Source organism: Orcinus orca, chromosome 5 (genome assembly GCF_937001465.1).
Source record: "Orcinus orca chromosome 5, mOrcOrc1.1, whole genome shotgun sequence".
In the NCBI taxonomy this organism is placed as follows: domain Eukaryota; kingdom Metazoa; phylum Chordata; class Mammalia; order Artiodactyla; family Delphinidae; genus Orcinus; species Orcinus orca.
Window position 1 is genome coordinate 87,121,937 of NC_064563.1, and position 22,161 is coordinate 87,144,097.

Sequence of the window (22,161 nt, forward strand, 5' to 3'; positions counted from 1 at the left end):
GGTCCCTAGGCACATGTATGCCACAAATCCTCTAAGAATGTTCCGGAGATGGCATTAGAGCTTCAGTTTACATGGCTGCACTGTAACATGCTGCATCACTGTCCTGCTTTCAATTGCATGCTTATGGGCTTTAGAGGACCAACTATTGCCCAGAGGGACCAGACACAAGAGAACCTAGGGCCCTAAAAGGTGGTTTCCCTTGACATACCTGTTATTAAGCAAGAAACTGAATTAAACAACAATATCTGGAGATTGCTGAATTTAGCCCCCAAATGGGATTTCTACAGAACAAATGTCCAAGATTCAAATTATGAAAAGTAATGGGCACAAAAATTTATTAGGCTCTTCCAAAGCTCACTGGGTACTCTTAATACTTTAGCCTGTTTAATAATCACAATCATATGATAAGTAGTAATTATTTCTGTTTTGCTGAAGAAAAACACTGAAGCTCTTCAGTAATTGTGGACCCATTTAGGGCCAGGCACTGCTCTATATGTTTAAAATTAACCCATTTAAACATTACAACTGGGTAGTTGAAAGAAAATGAAGTTTTCATTTTGCAGATGAGAAAACCCAGGCCCAGAGAGGTTAAGCAAGTGTCCCAAGATCACAGAGTAAGTATGTGATGGAGCTAGAATGCAGAGCAGGAAACTGGCTTCTCAGCCTAAACTTGTAACCACCCACCACGCTACATTTCTCGCTAAGCAACTTGCCTAAAGCTATTAAACTGCAGAATTCATGGCTTTTCCACCCCACCACTGACAAGAAAATGAGGAATCTTGAGTTATGGTGTGATTAGGGTGTTGAGTTATTTTCTAAAGGGACCAAGACTCTTCAAAAGAACTTAGAAGAGCCGTTTCCAACCTCTTATAAATACTCCTGGGACTGATCGGAACTCCAGCTGTGACTGGGCTGGAAATCAGTTTTCTCCTGGTCCCAGTTTCAAATTTTCCTTTTAGAATTTTTGTCTTTCTCTTTTTCATTTTCTTTGTAAATGTAGAGATGATACAGTTGATGTGGCAACCAGAGAAGCACAGATCGTCCTAGAATTGACCTTTGAGATGTACTTAACCCTTAATTTGGTCGTTCTGCTTCTCCTCTACTTGCCCCTCTCCTCACCTGCACCATCTGCATGGAATATGTGTTTATGCTCCTTCAAGAATATGAACCTGAAAATACAGCAATACATACATCATACATACGCATATATGAGAAGGCATATATAGCTGGACAAGGTGCTCCCTAGTGATAATAAGAGACAAAAAGCCTGTCTAGGGAGTACTTTTTTTTTTTTTTTTTTTTTTTTGCGGTACGCGGGCCTCTCACTGCTGTGGCCTCTCCCGTTGCGGAGCACAGGCTCCGGACGCGCAGGCCCAGCGGCCATGGCTCACGGGCCCAGCCGTTGCGCGGCATGTGGGATCTTCGCGGACCGGGGCACGAACTCGTGTCCTCTGCATCAGCAGGCGGACTCTCAACCACTGCGCCACCAGGGAAGCCCTAGGGAGTACTTTTTATTCCACGAATGACACAGTACTCCATGAATGACACAGACTGTCCTGGCTTTACTCTTTGCCACTGTGGATTTTTTGGTTTTTGTTTTTTTTGCTCATATAGATGATGAATTATTCTAACAGGTAGTAACCCAGTCGCAGAAAGGGTGCTTTGTCCATATAGCACATGCAAATGACTAATGCAAATTGAGAATTTAAAGAAATACATGGTTGATCTGATCCATATTTAGCGGATGTCATTCTATACAGAGATAAAGTTTTTGAATGATTTGAATAAATCACTATTTTCCTTATAGCCATCCCTGTATATGACTATTTCCTTTTTATCTACCATATTCTACCATGGGAGAGTATAAGCATAGATATTGTTTTACATCTTATGAAATGTTTCAATGTACATCACATCATTTTATTCATAGAACTATGCTAAGATTTGTTCTGAGAGGCTGGGGAAAGTATCATTAGCCTCATTTTATTTATGAAAAAACTAAGATACAGAAAGACTAAATGACTTACCTGTTTTCCAACAGGAAATAGACTGAAGGTCAGAACCAAAGTCAGTTACCTTCAGGAACTAAACAGTGTATGTCTTTTACCCTAACATGCCATCAATACTATGCACATTACGGAATCATAGTGACCAGCAATAGATTCACATGAATCGGATTCCTGTGCCTTACTACCTCTGTGTTCTCGCCCTTTTGAACATCCATCACTACTGTGTGTACATATATACGTGTGCATCAGGGGCTTGTACATGAATGTATACAAAGGACCTATGGTGGGGGAGATTATCCTATCATATAGATGCTTTCATTGTTAAATGGTGTTAATTGGACTAAAATTCAGGATGAATCTAGGAAAATAAACCATCATGAACCTGGGATCAGTTTCTACCTAAAGAAGTTTAAGAGAGCAGCCATGCGCAGGGCTAAGAGAACGAGGCCAAGAGAACAGGCAATGGTCAAAGCCAGAAGTCAAGTCTGAAAAGAAGTAGAGATGGGAGCAAGGCAGCTAGAAAACTGAAACTTCTGCTTGCAGGAAAGGGAAGCAGGAGTGCCTGAGGGTCAGCAGTGAAGCCCCACAATTCTCTTATTTCTTTCTGAGTTTAATCTTAGAACATGGTAATAAAGCAGAGATGATCCAAAATGTTTGATGATTCAAAATTCTTTAAATTTGGCTTTTAACTAATTTGGTGTTTTTTAATGTGTTTGCATATGTGTTGCTAGACTTCATTATACTTAAAATAATATGATTAAGTCAGACTAACGACTTTTGACTCAGGAGAATTTGGGATATTTCTGATTATTTACTGCATCCTCTGCTTAGAACGTTTCCTGATGCCACGCTTTAATGCCGGGAAAGCACCGCATTAATTTCCAGACCAAGTGTCTTTCCTTCTAGAGGGAAATGAGTCTATGTTAGTTTTGTTGATTCACTAAGGGTTTTATTTGTAGGGTTAAAGTTATAAAGCAAAAAGCATCAAAATAACGGGTCAACACACTACTGAAGACTTCCTTCCCGTCCATATCTTGAATCAATCCACATCTTACAAAAGAGAGAGAATCACAAATGTGAAAAAAATAGTAAAAGTTAATTTAAAAAAAATAGCTTTTCTATGAATAAAGGCTAATTATTTCCTTAAAAAGTCAAATTTGCCCCAACTGAGTTGATTGTCCCTTACCTGTCCTAAGTATTACTGACCCATTTTTATACATGGGGAAAAAACCCAGAACACTAAGGTTAAATGATTTCTCCAGCATTAATTTAGGAAGGAACTAAGTTATAGCTTTCTCCTGTACTATTAACAATGTACAAGAGGAGTATAGTGTTATATAATTCAGATTCTAAAACACAACAAAGGGGCATGATTCATTAACTACTAACTTACAAACAGGGTACCAGTAGACTTCATTGCAGTGTCTGTGTCATGAACTTATAATTCAAGGACTTTGCTGGTGGCAATTGAGTGCTTATAAATTAAGAAGCATATGCTTATGAAAAAACAGTATTGCACTGTAGATGTTTGACCTGTGCTTCCAGATATTTAAACCAAGAGACCAAGGTCTAACTCGGGGTTTTCAACTTCAAACCTGCCAACATTTTAAATGAGATATGTCTTTGTTGTTGGGCTGTCCTTTGCATTGTAAGATGTTTAGCAGCATCCTTGGCCTCTACCCACCAGATGCCAGTAGCAACCTCCCATTTCCAGTTGTGACATTCAAAAAATGTCTTCAGATATTGCCAAATACCATCTGGAAGTACAAATTGCCCCCAGTTGAGAACCAGTCATCTAACTGTTCTTTCTTAATTGAAGAAACAAATCTCTCACGCATCCAGTTACACTTTCCCCAGTCCTTATAATTAAAAAGTATGAAGATAGATAGCTGGTGAGAAACTAAGCAAAATGTATTTATTTGTTATTCGTGAATAAATACCAGATTATACTCTTAAGAAGCAGAGGAAAGTTTGGATAAATTCTAATACTAACTTGTTCCATTTTTAGCAGCCAGTAATGCTTGTTAAAAATGAGATGTATCTAGTAGCAGTTGAACAGGATTAATATCTGTTAGCTGTGTATCACTTACATCAAGGATACACTGTCAGTAAGTATGCGATTAAGCTATCTATTGGTACACACCAAATTTAGCATTTCTTTTATGCCTTCAATTACATTAATCATTTTGGAAGCATAATCCCCAGACTTAATGCAGTATGAGTGGAATTGTCAATGTACATATTTGTATAAGTGTGCGTAATGTACTTGGTGTGAAGTACTCACTGAGATCCGGTGCTTGGGATTTTTATGGGTGCATTGATTTTTTGTGACCGTTTTATGGATTCAGACATACTGAACAGGGAAGTTAGAAGTTTGTTTGCTTGACTTTCCTGTTATGTTTTTAAAGCTGATTTTTTAAAAAAAATCATAGCTTCATGGTTAAGGCAAGTAACCCACCTGATATTTGTGGGTTCATGATTAAAGTGGACAACTCACTAAATGTTTATCTAGTGCTTTACACGTCTTTTCACTGTTTTTCATGTGTGATATAGATTATTTAATTCCCAGGAATGATCTTTCTTCACTGGGAACAATTTTTTCTCTCCTTTGATTTCATGTTAATGTCACACTCAATAATTCTCTTTAAATTTTCCTTATGTGTCTGATAATTTTAATCATTACTTAAGAAAAGTTAAAATAGTTATCACCTATCCTGCACCTATTAGATAATTAACAAATATTTGATAATTGATCTAATAGTCGTTTGAATTCAGTTGATTTATTCCACATTTCAGCGAGTGCCTACTGTGAACACGGTGGATTATGCTGTTGGCCCCATTAAGGTTCCATAGGTGAATTTTTGAGGGTCACTCTCATTAATAAACTTATGAGGAAAGATAAGTACAGATAACTAATTCAGTGTGGAGTACAATGGGCTCATAAGAAGCAGCCAAGTAAAAGGATGGGACACTAATCAGAGGAAATTTCCTGGAGAGGTGACACTTTGTATTATATCCCCATGTCCTCAGCTGCCTGCCAGAAATCCCACCTAGAGTGGACGGTCATTCTCCGCCCTCTCCTCTTGGCACCAACACCGACTCTCTTTACCATGTAGTCCTTTCTAAATCCTGGAATGATGTGCCTACCCTGAGCTCCTGAAGGAAAGCTCAGTATTCTGTTAAATCCAAACAACACATAACAATACAGATTTTAAAAATTTATCTCTTTATCCTTTCCCTGCTTTGGCCAAAGCTGACTTTGAAGATAAAGTCACTAGGTATTTAGTTTTGAACTAGAATGTCTGGTACTGAAGCAGCGTTGTGGGTGAGGGATAATTCATTACCATCTTACGATGGTGGGGCATGAGAATTCTCATTGACTCCACAGGCATGCCTAATGCACATTTAAGCCACTTACCTTCTAGATGCAAGCTCATGATGCTTATTGGCCAGTCAGTGCATGCTGGAACCTGGGTCTGCCTTTAATCATCATTTCCTCATTTTCGAATAGCTAGACAGCTGTGACTACCCTATATGACTGGTTGTTTTCATTTAACAAACAAAAGTGCTACACTTTTGTGTAATTGAGACTATACTTTGACCATCTTTTTTGTTATGTGCACTTCTTATGGTTTAAAATAGTTGCCACCTTAAATCAAGATTTAAACATTTTTAACGTTAAATTAATTCTGAAATTTTGAGACTTTTTGCTCATTTTTCAGTATGAATGTTCTAGCCATTTTGTAGAAAGATTATTTTCTAGTTTATATAGTTTATACTCTGACTATTAACTACTTTAAAAAAGAGCCTTTAAATATCTGGAGGAATGGTTTCCTTTTGAAAAATACTACATTGTGCTCTGGTGCTTGGAGTTGGCTAATTGTGTTGAGTTAGCAAAAAGTGTGAGTGTATGTGTGTATGTATATATTCTAGGGTACCTTTCACTTATTTGGAAGTAAAAGAGAAATTACAAAAAATAAATATGAATGAAACACAATGTAAAATAAGATGTCATGTAGATTATCACAGCAAAATTTCCACATTACGTATTGTTTTGGTACATGCATTTTTATGGGTCTGACAATTTTGCTGAAATAGTCAATTGCTTCTTTACATAAGATAGTCCGGAACTCTCTCAGAGAATAACTCCGAATAATGATCTATGTGATAATTACAACTTTTCCAGAGACAAAAATTGCTAAAGTGTCCAAAGGACCCTAAAGATTCAATTTAGAAACTCTACCTTATACTGATAAGGAAATTTGCCCAGTTCATTAGTGGATGCTGTAAGGAGTTGGGACGGGAGGTGGAATATAGGTAACCATATGTCCTATTTCTGCATATATGACACTGTTAGTTTATATGACAGGCATTTACCAGGGTCTATTTTACAGCAGATTAGTGTTTAGGGGTACCATAATGAATAAGACAAAATCTCTCTTTATTTGATATATAGGCTATATTTATGTAAAATATATTATATTTTTTTCAGGACGAACATGTTAGAGCCTTATTCCAGGCTAAACAGCATTCAAGGTTCACCTCTGTGCAATAGCATACCTAGTTACTGCTGTGTTGTGCTGTGTAGATGGTAAAAAAAAAAATGCAAGGATAAATGTGATAGAAGACTTAAAATGCTTTTACGGAGAGGAATTTCCATTTTCGGAGAGGAATTTCCATTTTCTCAGTAGAAAAGAAAAACATAGGAGACCTACATCAACAACTTGATTTATGATCTAGAAGAAGACAGCAAATAATCTATTAATTGATTCATAACTGGGTCTAAGTTGAGAAGTGCCACAAATACCACCAAGGGCAGAGACATGATGCCACCAAAGAATAGAAGAGGAAAAGTAAAATTGAGTCTGGCGAGAAGCAACAAGCATCCGTAAAGTTAGCTTTGCCCTCCTCTTTAGAGGAGTTTTAAATTATCACACATAATTAATCTCAATAATATCTGCATGGTAGAAAAACACATATTGGAGATACTAAATGATACCTTAATCCACCTATGTTTTTGAAAAGAAATAGGTGGAGAAGAAAAGAAAGACCTTTATATCATGGCACCCAAGTAATTAAATAAAATTCTCATGTTTACTAAAATATGCAATTCACCCAAAAATAATGGAATAAGAAGGCCTTTTGTACCATGGGTGAGGTATTTTTAAAAGAGTCGTCATTTCTCCTTCTTCTAAGAGAGATGAGTTGGCCTCTATGTCTTTACAGTGGTCAACCCGTGGATCACGCATCAACTTCCTGTGCATGCATGACTGTTTAGACTTGAGAGGAAACTTGGATTGGACTTGGTTTGGAAAATACAGGGGAACATGGTGCTTTGATTGTTCTGCTGTCATGCTCCTGGCTCCTTCTGTCCATCCCTCATGCCCCAGAGTACTGAGCAGCTGGCTGTGCAGCTGTGAACAGGGTCTGAGATAATCTGCCCGTGAGGCATACATAAATCTTGCCAAAGGGATACAAAGAGAAGTTTTTGCTTGATTTTTCCATTTCCAGATTCTTGCTAGAATTGAAGGAGTATGGTTTTCTCCATTAAACCCTTTTAGGTTTCTAAAATAAGTAGTTATTCAAATAAATATTTTTCCCTTCATGTTTCTTGGAATAAGAACTACAAAATTAGTTTTTTCATCCACGATAAACGATTGAATTCATTCTATTGTGCCAGAAATGCTGGTAGCAAGCTGTCTTGCCAGCAGGCAACCTACTGCCCTCAGCAGATGGAACCAGACTTAGGCAAGATGATACTAGCTTTGATTTTCTTGATACAATTCCTATCTACTTACCCTTGGACCTGCTCACATGCTTCTCACTCCTGGCAGTGGGCATTCCAAACTTGGAAGGATCAGAAGCCTTTAGGAAATACTAATGAAAGAATAAATGCAGTTCAAAACTGAGTAAATATGCCACATGATCAATTGTCTATTTCTCAAAGTTATTTAAACAAATGGAGTTCTGTGTGAATGACCTTCTCCTAGACGAGAAGAAGATAATCCAGTGGGAAGTCAATATCCATTTAACTCTATTTTCCTGCATTACTCGTACTGATTGTTTATTGCCACACTGGGTATAATATAATGGCATCCATCCATTGGATGGTAATTAGATCTTAAAGGAGAAATAGCGACAGTATTTAGGACCCTAAGAAATGGCATAGCCAGGATTCATCCTGCACATAATTATTTCTCTTGATTGGCCCTGTTGAATCAAATTGCATAGAGAATGAATGCAGACCCGTGTATGGCTAAGGCTCTAATGTTTTTATTCTACTTCACCAGGTGTGTTGTAGAAGATAAGAACTCGAAGGTGGCCTGGTTGAACCGTTCTGGCATCATTTTTGCTGGGCACGACAAGTGGTCTCTGGACCCCCGGGTTGAGCTGGAGAAACGCCATTCTCTGGAATACAGCCTCCGAATCCAGAAGGTGGATGTCTACGATGAGGGTTCCTACACTTGCTCAGTGCAGACACAGCATGAGCCCAAGACCTCCCAAGTTTACTTGATCGTGCAAGGTAAGACAAAATAAGAAAAATGTGGTAAAGGAGAGGTGAGGCAGAAAATAATCATAACATACAAATACTCGAATAATCCTTTCTGAAATAAAAGAATACTTCCAAATGTGTTGCGGCACTTCAGTATGTATTTTCTCTCCAAAAGGATAGACTTCAAATGAGAGAACTAAGGAGGATATAGAAAGAGAAGTCTTGCCACTGTGAGCCAATATCCTTGGTGAGAATATTTTCTTTTAGCCCTGAATATAAAAACACACAGCAAAGGCCACAGCTGTGTCCACAGGGACACAAAACACACAGACTGCTCAGAACCATGTGAAGTGCACTTTATTATACTGTTAGGTACTGGATGCTTTTGCTGAAGATTTGATTTTTATCTGTCCTCAGTCTAAAGAATATCACTAATGATCTGTTTTAATGATAGTAAATGTTATTTGGAAAAATAAAAATTTCCAGAAGCCTTGACATCCTTTCAGCTGACTAGCTTTCTTTGTAGTTTGTATCTCCATTTAATGGCAAGTTATTTGTGAGCAAGTGCAGTGATGGGGATCTGCAAAGTCATCAGGGATAATCTGCTTCCAGATTGGGGTTTCCAAGGGCACATCTGAGTCATGGTTTTACAGGATGAAAATCCTAAATGGCATATGCAAGCCCCCAAACTATAGCTCTCTTGGGTCCCTTTCCCCATAATAGCAGAATGAGAACGAAGCTGATCAGCTGCACAATTTTATTGCAAGTGGAGTCAAACTACCAGCAGTTTCAATGCATCTATCAGGAAGGATCTCAGCACTAACAAATATTAGGGCTGTGTTAATGTATTCTTGATGTACAATTTTATGTAAATTTAATGCAAATTAGGCATGGCCCTAGGGCTCCTGTCAAGATTCCAATGCAGTCAGTTGTATGGCAAAGTTTGACTGTAGCTTCTATTAATGTGTTACGGAATTGATTATTGCAGCATTTAAATCATTGCTCTCCCAACTCCTCTGATTAATAGATTGAAACTGTTTGTTTGCTCTTTAGTTCTTCTCGGTCCTTGTTAAACGTTTCTTGTATTTTCTCTATTCTATTTCCAAGATTTAGGATCATCTTTACTATCATTAATCTGAATTCTTTTTCAGGTAGACTGCCTATTTCCTCTGCATTTGTTAGGTCTGGTGGGTTTTTGCCTTGCTCCTTCATCTGCTATGTGTCTCTCTGTCTTCTCATTTTGCTTAACTTACTGTGTTTGGGGTCTCCTTTTCGCAGGCTGCAGATTCGTAGTCCCCGTTGTTTTTGGTGTCTGTCCCCAGTGGCTAAGGTTGGTTCAGTGGGTTGTGTAGGCTTCCTGGTGGAGCGGACTAGTGCCTGTGTTCTGGTGCATGAGGCTGGATCTTGTCTTTCTGGTGGGCAGGTCCACGTCTGGTGGTGTATTTTAGGGTGTCTGCGGCCTTATTATGATTTTAGGCAGCCTCTCTGCTAATGGAAACTGGAGTAAAATACATCAGAGACTGTCTGGTGCAGTGGCGGTTTAGTCATGTGAGCGCTATCTTGGTACATTTGCGATGGCTGACAGCTTCATTTTATTGCTTGTAAAAGGCATGTCTAGGGCTTCCCTGGTGGCGCAGTGGTTGAGAGTCTGCCTGCCGATGCAGGGGACATGGGTTCGTGCCCCGGTCCGGGAAGATCCCACATGCCGCGGAGCGGCTGGGCCCGTGAGCCATGGCCGCTGAGCCTGCGCGTCCGGAGCCTGTGCTCCGCAACAGGAGAGGCCACAACAGTGAGAGGCCCGCGTACCACCAAAAAAAAAAAAAAAAAAAGCATGTCTACTGACTTGCAAAGTTCCTATCACAGTCAAAGCATAGAATGCTTTCCTTGTAGTTTAGTGGAGAGCACTTGAGTTTCTTTAATAAGAGACACCAGGGTTTGGATATCAGGCAGCCCATTTAAGTGTGTAAACATAACTACTGATGTGTACATATGTAAATGGGTTAATTTATCAGCTCCCTCAAAACACAAGCACACACACACACACACACATTCACACACACCTCAAAACAAAAGAAGTTCTATCTCATTTAATGGCAGAGGGAAGGGAGATAACTGGTTTACTTAAGGCCCCTTACCTTCACAGGCTTTAATATTATTGGAAAGCTACTAGAGAACGTGTATTGTCCTATATTGAATAACATTGGACAATCTGAGTATTACATTCCTTGGTTTCTAGATGAGGAAACAGAAGTTAATTAGATTTAGGTTAGTGGCTGCAGATCACACAGAGAGTTCAGGGAGTTAGTTTGGAGCCAAGCAGACCAGGAATCAAATTTGAAGCACTTTCTACTGGAATGGAAATTTTTTTGCTGTGACTTTTTAAGAACTACCAGATTTATATTTGTCTGAGCTCTTAGCGCCAAATGCCCAAAGCCCTTCCTCCTGTTTTCTTATGCATGTAGCACTTTTATAGCTACAAACACAGCCATCTTGAGAGTTAGAGCTAGAACTAGGTTAGATCATACTGCTTATACCTTCATACCATGTCAGTGCAAGTGAAATTAACTTAAATTTAACTTAATATTAAGTTATTAAATTTAACTAAATATTAAGGGATGGGGAAGGACCTATAAAATACCAGGTACTGTTCATTCATTATCTCGTTTGATTCTAATAATATTATTATTAAGTGGGTGTTAATAACTTTATTGTGAATATGAAAAAGCTTGAAGTTCAGAAATCATAAGGAGTGTCCAAGGCTGCCTGTTGGCTTAGGAAAGAGTTTCAAACCCACATCTGTTTGATTCAAGATATTATAGTGTTTTCTTTTTAACCATATTGCTTTAAAAGAAAAATGAGCAACAAAGCTTGTTCTTGTAAGGGTGATAAAGAAAGGTTGTCTCCTCCTTAAGCCTGAGTTATGAAGGGGGATTTTTTGGACAATTATATGGATGCTGGCATTTGATATTTCATGCCAGATGGCTGATTCGCTTCCCCTTAGGACAGTCAACTTTGTGATTATGTCAGTTGGTCCACCCCTTCATGCTGCTTGTTCACACTGCTTCCTACTCTGTGCCTCAACTCTACGTGTTTTCACCACATCAAAGATGCTGCCATTCTTCTTTCCTCCAATTCCACAGCACCTTCCTTCAGAATATAAGGGTCTTTTGAATTTTTCAAGTTCTTCCTTGCTCACCATACATGGTTTCTGCAACTCCCACTTAACTAGTCATTAAATAAATACTGTATTCTTTTTCTTTGCCCATTGGTGAGGCCACCTTTAGCTCAGAGATGCTGTGAGATATTCCTAAAGAACAGCAGTTAAGAAAGCAGGCTTCAAATCTCGGTTTTCCTTCTTGCTACTTAAATAAATTTTGGGGTAAACCACTTGATTTCTCTAAGGCTCCGTTTTGTCCTATGTAAAATAGAGATAAAATTAAAATTTTAAACCCTCCTTAATGAATTGTAAGGATTAAATTACATGATTATGTAAGCCTCTAGCCCAGTGTCTGGAGATCATGAGTTCTCACCCAATAAGATGATGATGGTGATGGTGATGGTGATGATGATGGTGGTGGTGGTGGTGGTGGTGGTGGTGGTGATGATGATGATGATAACCACTGCCAACAACCACGCTGCTGCTGCTGCTGCTGCTTGAGTATCTCTCATGAGGCTCGCTTTTGCCCGAGGTGCTGCCCAGAGTGTAACAACTCCTTCCACCCATTGCCTGTTACCCTTGCAGAAGGCTCTTTTGCTGTTATTCAGGTCCCTGTGCAGTCCATTTTCTTCAGTTTTCCTTTTCCTTAGCATCCAGTCTTTCACTTTACTTCTTTAAGATTTTAAAGGGCGTCTTAGACCAGCATCACCTTTAAGTTTTTAGCTACATTTATTAAGGATGTCTGAGGACAGCATGCATCAGCAACACATCGAGGGTTTTTGTAAAATTCCATTTTAGATTTGGTGGCTCTCCCCCATCCCAGAATTTCTGACTAAGTAGCTCTGGGGGTAGGGCCTGATCATTTGCACTTCTAGCACATTCCCAGCCGATACTGATGCTGCTGCGGCAGGGACCATACTTAGAGAACCACTACTTTAAAAGAAGTATGTACCTTAAGAATATCTGGGGAAATAATCCTGCATAATTTCATTCAATTTCAGGTAGTGTTAAGTGTTACACCTGCCAATATTCCCAAAACTAATCTTCTTGGGCATGAGACAGGAAAGGTAGATTGATAAATACCTTAACTTTCACGATAACACCTTAGGCCCTCTGCGGCTTCTTACCTAGCCTAGTCCTGTGGAAAGAAAATTGCCTCTCCCCAAACTGTTAATTTTCAGGTGTCAAAGCTGGAAAAAAAAAAAAAAAAGGTTGAGACATGAAACTTCTCTAGACTTCCAAAATCTCAAATTTATAAATGTTTAAGTGTTTGTCCCCCACGTTTCTCCTGCATCCCATTTCCCCTGGAAGCTTACTTTCCTTTTTACATATTCCCACCACATTAGTGACTTTTCAACATCTCCAATATTTTCTCTCTTATTTTGGTGACTATTTTTCAGAGAGAAAGTAAGGTTTTTTTTTTTTCTTTTTATCAGTTCAAAAGGATCATTACACACAAAATAACCTGTGTTGAAATAAATATGCTGCATGGTCCGCTAAACTCAATCTTTAGCTGAATGACATCTCCAAACATCTGCCTCACGAGGAACACGGGTGAAAGTTCTGCATCAGCAAATACACAAATCAATAATGACCTTTGGGATCACTTGTGATTAGTGATAGTAACTGTTGCATCTGTGGAAGCCAAGTCTATTCAAACATACACATTCATTTGAGATGCTTAATAAGTGATAAGACCCATTTCTAAAGCCAGATATTTTGGTTCCTACACCACCTCCTTTACAGATTCTAAACTCAAAGACTGAGAAAACATTACCCTTAACTTCAATAAAATAAACAGATTCCTCTGGCATCTTTCCCATTAATACAGTCCATTTCTTCTCCATAGGTTACCCTCCAATGATGGCCTTTTTTTTTCTGATCATGCCACAGGTGGAGGCACTTGTGTTAAGGCAATATTTCTTTTCATCTGATCCTTACATAAACTGCAAAAAAAGTCAACAGTTTGGTGTATTATACTTTTTCAAAATGCCGATTCCTGAGAACCACTTTCAGAACAATTGAATCAGAAGCCTTAGGAATGCAGCCAGAATTTGTGAATACATTATGCTCTGCAAGTGATTCAGATACACGTGGAAAAACCAAGAACTGCTGTTCTAGAAATCTAAGCAATCAATGACGGATTTGATGCTGCCTGCCTGCTCATTTTCCCATATGACATGGCATCAAATTATATCTAAAACTCTGCGAAGCAGGTACTAGGGCCTTGTAATAGGAAAATTAAAAGTAAAATAAAATAAACCTGTGTACTCATTGAAACCAGAGATTAATCTCAGCTTCCTGAGCCCTGGGGGAAGTGGCTCCAATATTCTTTTTACCTGTAACAATAAGAATCTCCATGTGTGGAGGTTCCTTAAAACACTACAAATAGAATTACCATACGACCCAGCAATCCCACTACTGGGCATATACCCTGAGAAAACCATAATTCAGAAAGAGTCATGTACCACAATGTTCATTGCAGCTCTATTTACAATAGCCAGGACATGGAAGCAACCTAAGTGCCCATCGACAGATGAATGGATAAAGAAGATGTGGCACATATATATATGCAATGGAATATTACTCAGCCATAAAAAGAAATGAAATTGAGTTATTTGTAGTGAGGTGGATGGACCTAGAGTCTGTCATACAGAGTGAAGTAAGTCAGAAAGAGAAAAACAAATACCATATGCTAACACATATATATGGAATCTAAAAAAAAAAAAAAATGGTTCTGAACAACCTAGGGACAGGACAGGAATAAAGACGCAGACGTAGAGAATGGATTTGAGGACACGGTGAGGGGGAAGGGTAAGCTGTGACAAAGTGAGAGAGTGGCATGGACATATATACACTACCAAACGTAAAACAGACAGCTAGTGGGAAGCAACCACATAGCACAGGGAGATCAGCTCGGTGCTTTGTGACCACCTAGAGGAGTGGGATAGAGAGGGTGGGAGGGAGACGCAAGAGGGAGGAGATATGGGAATATATGTATATTTATAGCTGATTCACTTTGTTATAAAGCAGAAACTAACACATCATTGTAGAGCAATTATACTCCACTAAAGATGTTAAAAAAATAAATAAGTGGTAGAATTCACCTGTGGGGGGGAAAAAGAATCTCCATGTGTATGTGAATACAGTGGGCATCCTGACATGATGATATTTTTTTAATGTGAATCTTATTTTTAAATATCTCATTTACCATACCTTACAACATTTATCATATTTTCAATTTATTTATTATATTATTCTTGAGTCTGGTACCCATACTAGAGTGGTAATTTCCATGTTGAGTCTTTTGCTCTCTTTTAATGCTATTCTAATTTGGTTAACAATTGTTTTCAAAACGGCCTAACCTGCATAGACTAAAATTGGAGATAATTTTTTCAAAGCGTTTTGGAGTTTTTGAAATGCATTTCTTAGTTAATAGTTAAATTTCACTATAATATTAAATAGAATCCCAGAAATTTTTCTCATCACTATGACTCAAATCACACACATGGATTGTGAGAATCTCTCCGTTGCTTGTAGGGAACTGTATTGCATAATTACCTTAATTAAACCAATATAACTACGGGAAAAAATATGAAAGTCGACTCGTAAGACCAGACACAACACATTGGGTCTTTCTTTTCAAATTCCCACACTTAAAACACCACATTTCCTGTATCTCATTAATCCTATAATATTCATATTGGCTTATAGCTGTCTGTAGATTCCTTCTTAATTTAATAATTGAAAATTCAAATGTTATGAAACATTTAATTTTTTCATGATTACTAGTCTAGAACTTACTGTTTCTAAGATTTAAATTCTTGGGTGCATTTTATAATCCTATTAAACATTCCTCATTCTGACCAAAATCTACTACCCAGAACTCCAAGCACCTGTCCTTTTAATCTCTTTCTTCTTTCCTTCTTTCATTATTTCCTTTGTTCTCCCTTCCCTTCCATCCTTCTTCTTTTCCTTCCTTAATTAGCATCATGTTGCATTGATTATTTTTTCAATAACTTAACATTGCCTACAAAATTTCATACAAAATGTTTGCCACTGCATTCCAATTCAACTTAGCCTGGAGCTCTATACATGTATTAAACGTTCTAATGAAATAAAGAATTCAAAACCTTCTTTAGTTAGATTTTATCTGAGGGTTAATTCTGTTGATTATTGAGAATCTTACTGATTACCTGGAATTCTCATTTGGATTTTACGTGCTGAAGTCTACTAATTCTCCTGCTCTTCGGCTTAATTTTTCAGACAGTAGCCTCTTGATTGGCTGTTAATAGGTCAGGTTCAGACTTTAAGGACATCATTATCCACATCAGCAATCAGACAGCCAATGTAATGAAAAGAAGTGAAACTTTGGGGCTAAAATATTTGAGAATATTACCTCATGTAGTTTTAATTTGATAATTTGATAGTCCTCCTGTAGGAAGGACTTCAAGTCTTGTCTAAATCAAGCCCACCCACTCATAATTAATTGCAGTCTCCAAGCTCTGTATATGTATCTGCAGTCCACCTTTTAGTTATTAAAATAAATCCACTATTAACATCCACATACTTTCTGCTCTAACCTACATTTTGTCGTTCTTGAAGATGAGAAAAATAAGAGAAGACAGACAAAGTTATTTTAGTACCCAGAGCTGGCTCAGCGTAAAAACACAGACTCCATGAATGGAAGACACAGACCAATGAATGTTCAGCTGCATTCAAAGATTCAGTATATTCTTGAATCATTACACCAATAAGGATTTTAATACTTTCTGGTCAGAATTTTGATGGTGATTAGGAAGAATTTGGGAGTGGGCATTTATTCTGTATTGGATCTGCATCTGCTAGATAGTTGAGCTACATCCAGTCTATGCCACAGTTATTTTTACTTATATTTACATGATATCTATGTGGCTACTCACAGATGTGCTAGTTTTTACACAGACATTTTACCTATTAAGATAATGAAAGCTACTCTTTCAAATATTTTCAAATAGTACTGTAAGCTACCATAAATTATCATCATCTATAGCATTTATGTTTTCTATACATTACCAAAAGGAACCCCCCAAAAAGCAAAACAAAAAACCCTGTGTACTCTTAAAAATCTTAAAGGCAATTTTTTGAATTCATATATCTAAAAGTCAAGAAAGATGGCATATATATATATTTTTTCAATATACGGGTACTTTCATCATTTTCAGTTTGCTATAAAGAGGTAACATTTTTGGACAATGAGATGATTTGAGTTTTCTTTAAAATTTGTCAAATCCTAGGTCTGCCTCAGTGACAGATAAAATATGCAAAAGACAATAAGTCCCCCTTCCTTCTTTTTAGTGAAAAAACTATTATGCAAGCTGGAGTACAGTGGGAAAGCAGCCCCAACCTGTGCCAAGATCTATCCAAGGAGGGTTTCTAAGGGGATACAACCACTACAGTGCCCAGGGACCACAAAAGAAGAGCATCTGAGTGGGGAGGCAGTCGTGGAGGGTTAGGACCTTGGCTACATTTAAGAGAGTTGAGCAAGTTAGTAAATATATTGAGAATAATGATAACCGGTTTCTTATTATTGGAGAAAAGAAGTATAAATATAGAAAGGGGAAAGCTAAAATGAGCCCTGTGGTGTTGGATTGAAACTGGAGTTATAAGTGTTTATTCATTGAATTTTAATAGAAGATGGATACCTAGAAAGAAAGAAATATAGATTAAATGTGTATGTATATTTCCTAGCTTCACACATTGAGAGCACTTACACACTAGTAGCAATGAGCATACCTATCCTCCAGATGTTGGTTTTAAAATATCACTCTCTACGAAAAGGAACAAGGGCTACTAGAAGAGATAGATGATTCCAGGGGTGAGGAAGGAACAATGTGAGTTTGGAGCATCCTTTGTGCCAGAAAGTAAGGTAGTCCTCAAAGAAAAATAAGGTATGTCCAAAGTACACAGAAACCAACTTGAAATGGACTTCCACTGACCAATTCGGGGACAATTTGGGTATTGAAATAAATGATAGCAATACATTATAATATTGATAGTAATAGAAATTAAATGATAGTTATTAAATAAAGAGAATATAAAACTCTTCCTTATAATAGAATTTCAACTAATAAATGTAGAAGGAATGATGGAATTGAAAATTATTTGGCAATAATTGCAGAAATAATTCATTCAGGCAAGGAACATCAATGGATTCCAAAACTAGTAGGTAAAAGTGAAATGAGGACTGAGATTTTTACATAATCTCTAAGTAGCTGCCCACAAAGTATTCATTACAAATTACAAAGGGAAAAAAAGAATTAAAAAGGCTAAAATGTAGAGAAATCTAGCTGACATCCAAGTTAACATTACAAGTAATGGGACAAATTGGCATCGTGTGCCAAACGATAGGATACAATGAGCAGAATACAGCATCACTTCTGTGATATTTCTATCAAAACCTGAGTCTAAGCATAAGAAAACATTGGGCACACCCAAATGGAAGGACGTTCTATAGAAAGACTTGCCTGTAATCTTCATAAATGTCAAGGTCATGAAATTCAGAAGAGACAGAAGAAATGCCCTAGTTTATCATAATATGATACTGGATATAATATGTTATCTTAAACTGGATCATTTTTCTAGGAAAGACTTTATTGGGACAATTGAGAAAACTTGAACAGAGTCTCTGGGTGAAGAGTATATGGGACTTTGTATTGATCCTGTAATTTTTCTGCAAATTTGAAATAAATTTAAAATAAAACTAAAAACAGACACAGTAATAGTTAAGGTATCAGGATTAAATATTAGTGAATAAAATTCAAAATTATATTAAATATTATCTAATCAAGCAGGATTTTTTCTAAGCATAATTCATTATAAAGAAGTATATGAATAAAATACATTACATCAAACAGTCAAAGAAGAAAAATCATGAGATAATCCCAATAACCAACAAAAATGCATATGATATAATTCAACCAGTCTCTATTCTCGATTTTATTAAATACTCACAAATTTCGTGAACTAATTATAGAGGATGTCTTTTTTAGTTTCTTTTTGCGGTACGCGGGCCTCTCACTGTTGTGGCCTCTCCCGTTGCGGAGCACAGGCTCCGGACGCGCAGGCTCAGCGGCCATGGCTCACGGGCCCAGCCGCTCCGCGGCATGTGGGATCTTCCCGGACCGGGACACGAACCCATGTCCCCTGCACCGGCAGGTGGACTCTCAACCACTGCGCCACCAGGGAAGCCCTGAGGATGTCTTTTTTAACATGGGAAAAAGATGGGTAGCCTCAACAGTAATTAATTCAGGAATAAGGCAGGAATACCAACAATCATTATTATTATTTAAGATTATTCTGGAGGTTCTGCTTAATGCAATGGGACAAGAAAATAAAAAGATTTAGTTGTAACTAACACAACATTGTAAAGCAACCATACTCCAATAAAAATTTAAAAAAATAAAATAAAGCTAATCTGCAGAAAGAATATAAAAAGATTTAGTTGTGGGAAAGGAGAAAATAAACTTAACTATTTTTCCAGCTAAAGTGATTACTAACTTAAGAAAACGCTCATAAATTAATGACCAAAAATATTAGCACTAATAGCAGTTTGATAAGTTGTCCAGTTATCTGAAGAAACATGTAAAATCAATAGTTTTTATATTTGGTTATAATAAGCACTTACAAAATATCCTATAAAATGCCCATTTACAAAGCTTTAACAGTATAAAGCATTTAAGAATAAATTAAATAAACAATATGGAGAACCTAAAAGCAGAGATTGATATCACTTTACTTGGCAGGAAAGGGTTTTTTTTGTTTGTTTTTGTTTTTTTTTTTTTTTTGGTCTGTTTTGTTTTTGTTGTTGCTTTAATGGAAAGAAAATACTTCATTCTTGAATGGCAACACAAATAATGTGAAGATGACAATTTTCCCCAAGATAAATATAATTATTTTTATATATCTAAAAATTACTTTGAGGGATTTTTGATTGAAATTATGCTAAATTTATCAAATTAATTATAAAGAATAAGTGAGCATACATAGCCAATACACTTTTTAAAATTGTTTTATTGGGGGCAGGAAGACTTCTAACCTACTTCTAGGTACTAACAGATTTTGTAAAGCTAAACTTATCAAAAGCTGTGTATTTTTGATTTAAGAATGACCAAGTCTGTGGATATAAATGAAATGCATAAAACACTACCACATATACCATACATTAGATCCAGGTTTTTTTTAAATCATGGAGAAAGTGTGATTATTCAACAGATGGTTTTGAATAATTAAAGAAAAAATAAAATTATATTTTTACTGAACAACCCCTCATGTAAATTAATACCAGATCCCTTAAAGATTTAAAAACAGAAGATAAAGGAAAAGGAAAACTGACACTTTTATAACTCCCTGTTGAGAGTGTAAATTAAGTGGAAACTTTGCATAGGGGAATGTAGGGATGTCTATCAAATAAAGGAAAAGCCTAAAAGAGCCATCAATAAATATGTATCTGAACAGAGTGAGGAAAGCTTTCTCAGCATAAAAACAAGTAAAAAAAAAGCATAAAGAAAAAATAAATAAATACATATATAAATATCTAAAATCAAAAGGAGGAGTAAAGCGATTTAAAAACAAAATATGTAACAGATAAAACCTTAATGTCATTGGTATATGAATAGATTTCAACAGATCAATAAAGAGGAAAAAAATCAATACAGAAAATATGACTAAAATTTGTTGAAGGACATAAATAGGCAATTTACAAAAGGATCCTTGAAAACAACAAACATCTGGAAAACTGTAAAACCTCACTAATAATCAAGGAAATGTAAAGTAAGACAGTAATAGATTGTTGTTTTTAAACCAGTAATACTGGGAAAGTGTTAATAGAATGTGGCTAGCCAGAATTGGCAAGTCAGTAGGAAAACTGACACTTTTATATTTCCCTGTTGAGATTGTAAATTAGTAGAAACTTTGCTAGGGTAATGTAGTGATGTCTATCAAGATTTTTAACTATATTTGTATCGTTTGACCTAGTAATTCCATATCTGTGAATGTGTAGAAAGAAAATCCTCTGAAATGCAAACACGGATTTTTGTACAAAGTGGTCATCACAGAACTATTGGGTTGGCCAAAAAGTTCGTTTGGGATTGTCATGCCATGGAAAATCCGAACGAACTTTTTGGCCAATCCAATATTTTAAAATAAATTCTGGAAAACACCTGAAATACTCAGATTAAGGAATGAGGAAGTAAAATTGGGGTCATTTCATAAGAAGAAATACTATCATAATGGACATGAGAATGACTGGCCAACATTCAAACCTCTTCCCTGTGATTAGGAATTTCCCTCCTTTCAGTACTGTTGGGATGCAGACATTACCACCCAGAGTAAAAGCTGAAATGAAATTCAAATACCCTCAAAACTGGGGCTTGGTCATGAGATCCAGGCCTTGAAACTCCACTGCACCTGACCCAGGCTCAGAATTATTAATAGACGTTATTGATACAAGAAACTCAGGACCAAAGAGAATCTGTTCAGGCAATTGGTGGCATCCATAGTGAGTTTATCTAGGAATGGCCGTATCCCTAATGTTTCACTAAGGCCTGGATCTAGGGCCATGTTGGTGGTGGTGACAGCTGTGTCACCTCATGTTTACATTCACCAGCAGTCATGCCCCCGGCCCCATAAAACTTTTTGGGCATGATTCTGGTTTAGCACACTTCCGAGTTGCAATGACAGGCACAAGACAGCCAGAGGTGTTTTCTGTTTTTTCCAACTAAAAATTCCGATTTATGCATCTAAGCAGCTATTAACTATCATACTTTATAAGACATGATTTATAAAACATCTTATTATACAATAAACATATTTGCAATGTATGGTTAATTGAAGTGGCAGGTTACAAAACAGTATAATCTATAACCTCTGTTTTATAAACTATAATAAATATACAACTGCATATGCATTCATACATCCATTGGAAAAGAAGATAGAATGAAATATACCAAAATAGTTTTTACATTAATTTTTCGAATGTTGTTTTTTTTTGCTGTACATGGGCCTCTCACTGTTGTGGCCTCTCCCGTTGCGGAGCACAGGTTCCGGACGCGTAGGCTCAGCGGCCATGGCTCATGGGCCCAGCCACTCCGCGGCATGTGGGATCTTCCCGGACCGGGGCACGAACCCGTGTCCCCTGCATCGGCAGGCGGACTCTCAACCACTGCGCCACCAGGGAAGCCTTTGAATGTTGTTTTTATAGGTAAAATTATATTATTTAGTTTTCAAATTTTATTGTGTGAGTACATGCATTATATCTGGAAAATCGTTATATAATAAATTAAAATAATAAATTCATGATTATTGGAAGGACAGGCTTTCCTAAAATTTTTTAGAGAGCAAAATTTCTCTTCGGCAACTTCTGGTGCCATTTTATTTTCCTTTTTATTTATTTTTTCTCCTTCAACCCTCCATTATTCTCTCACCTAAGTGTTCTTCAATCTTTTCTTTTTTCTATGGTGGAA

At 37.1% G+C, this 22,161-nt stretch overlaps 1 protein-coding gene across 3 annotated transcripts in view; it reads left to right on the forward strand.

The window, feature by feature from the left end:
* Nucleotides 1–22,161, forward strand: part of LSAMP (limbic system associated membrane protein) — a 655,299-nt gene that overhangs the window by 350,989 nt on the left and 282,149 nt on the right. For all 3 annotated transcript variants that reach the window (XM_004278510.4, XM_004278509.3, XM_033403269.2), the window contains exon 2: nt 8,300–8,532. In XM_004278510.4, the coding sequence (XP_004278558.1) occupies nt 8,300–8,532 (233 nt within the window). The remainder of the gene's footprint in view (nt 1–8,299; nt 8,533–22,161) is intronic.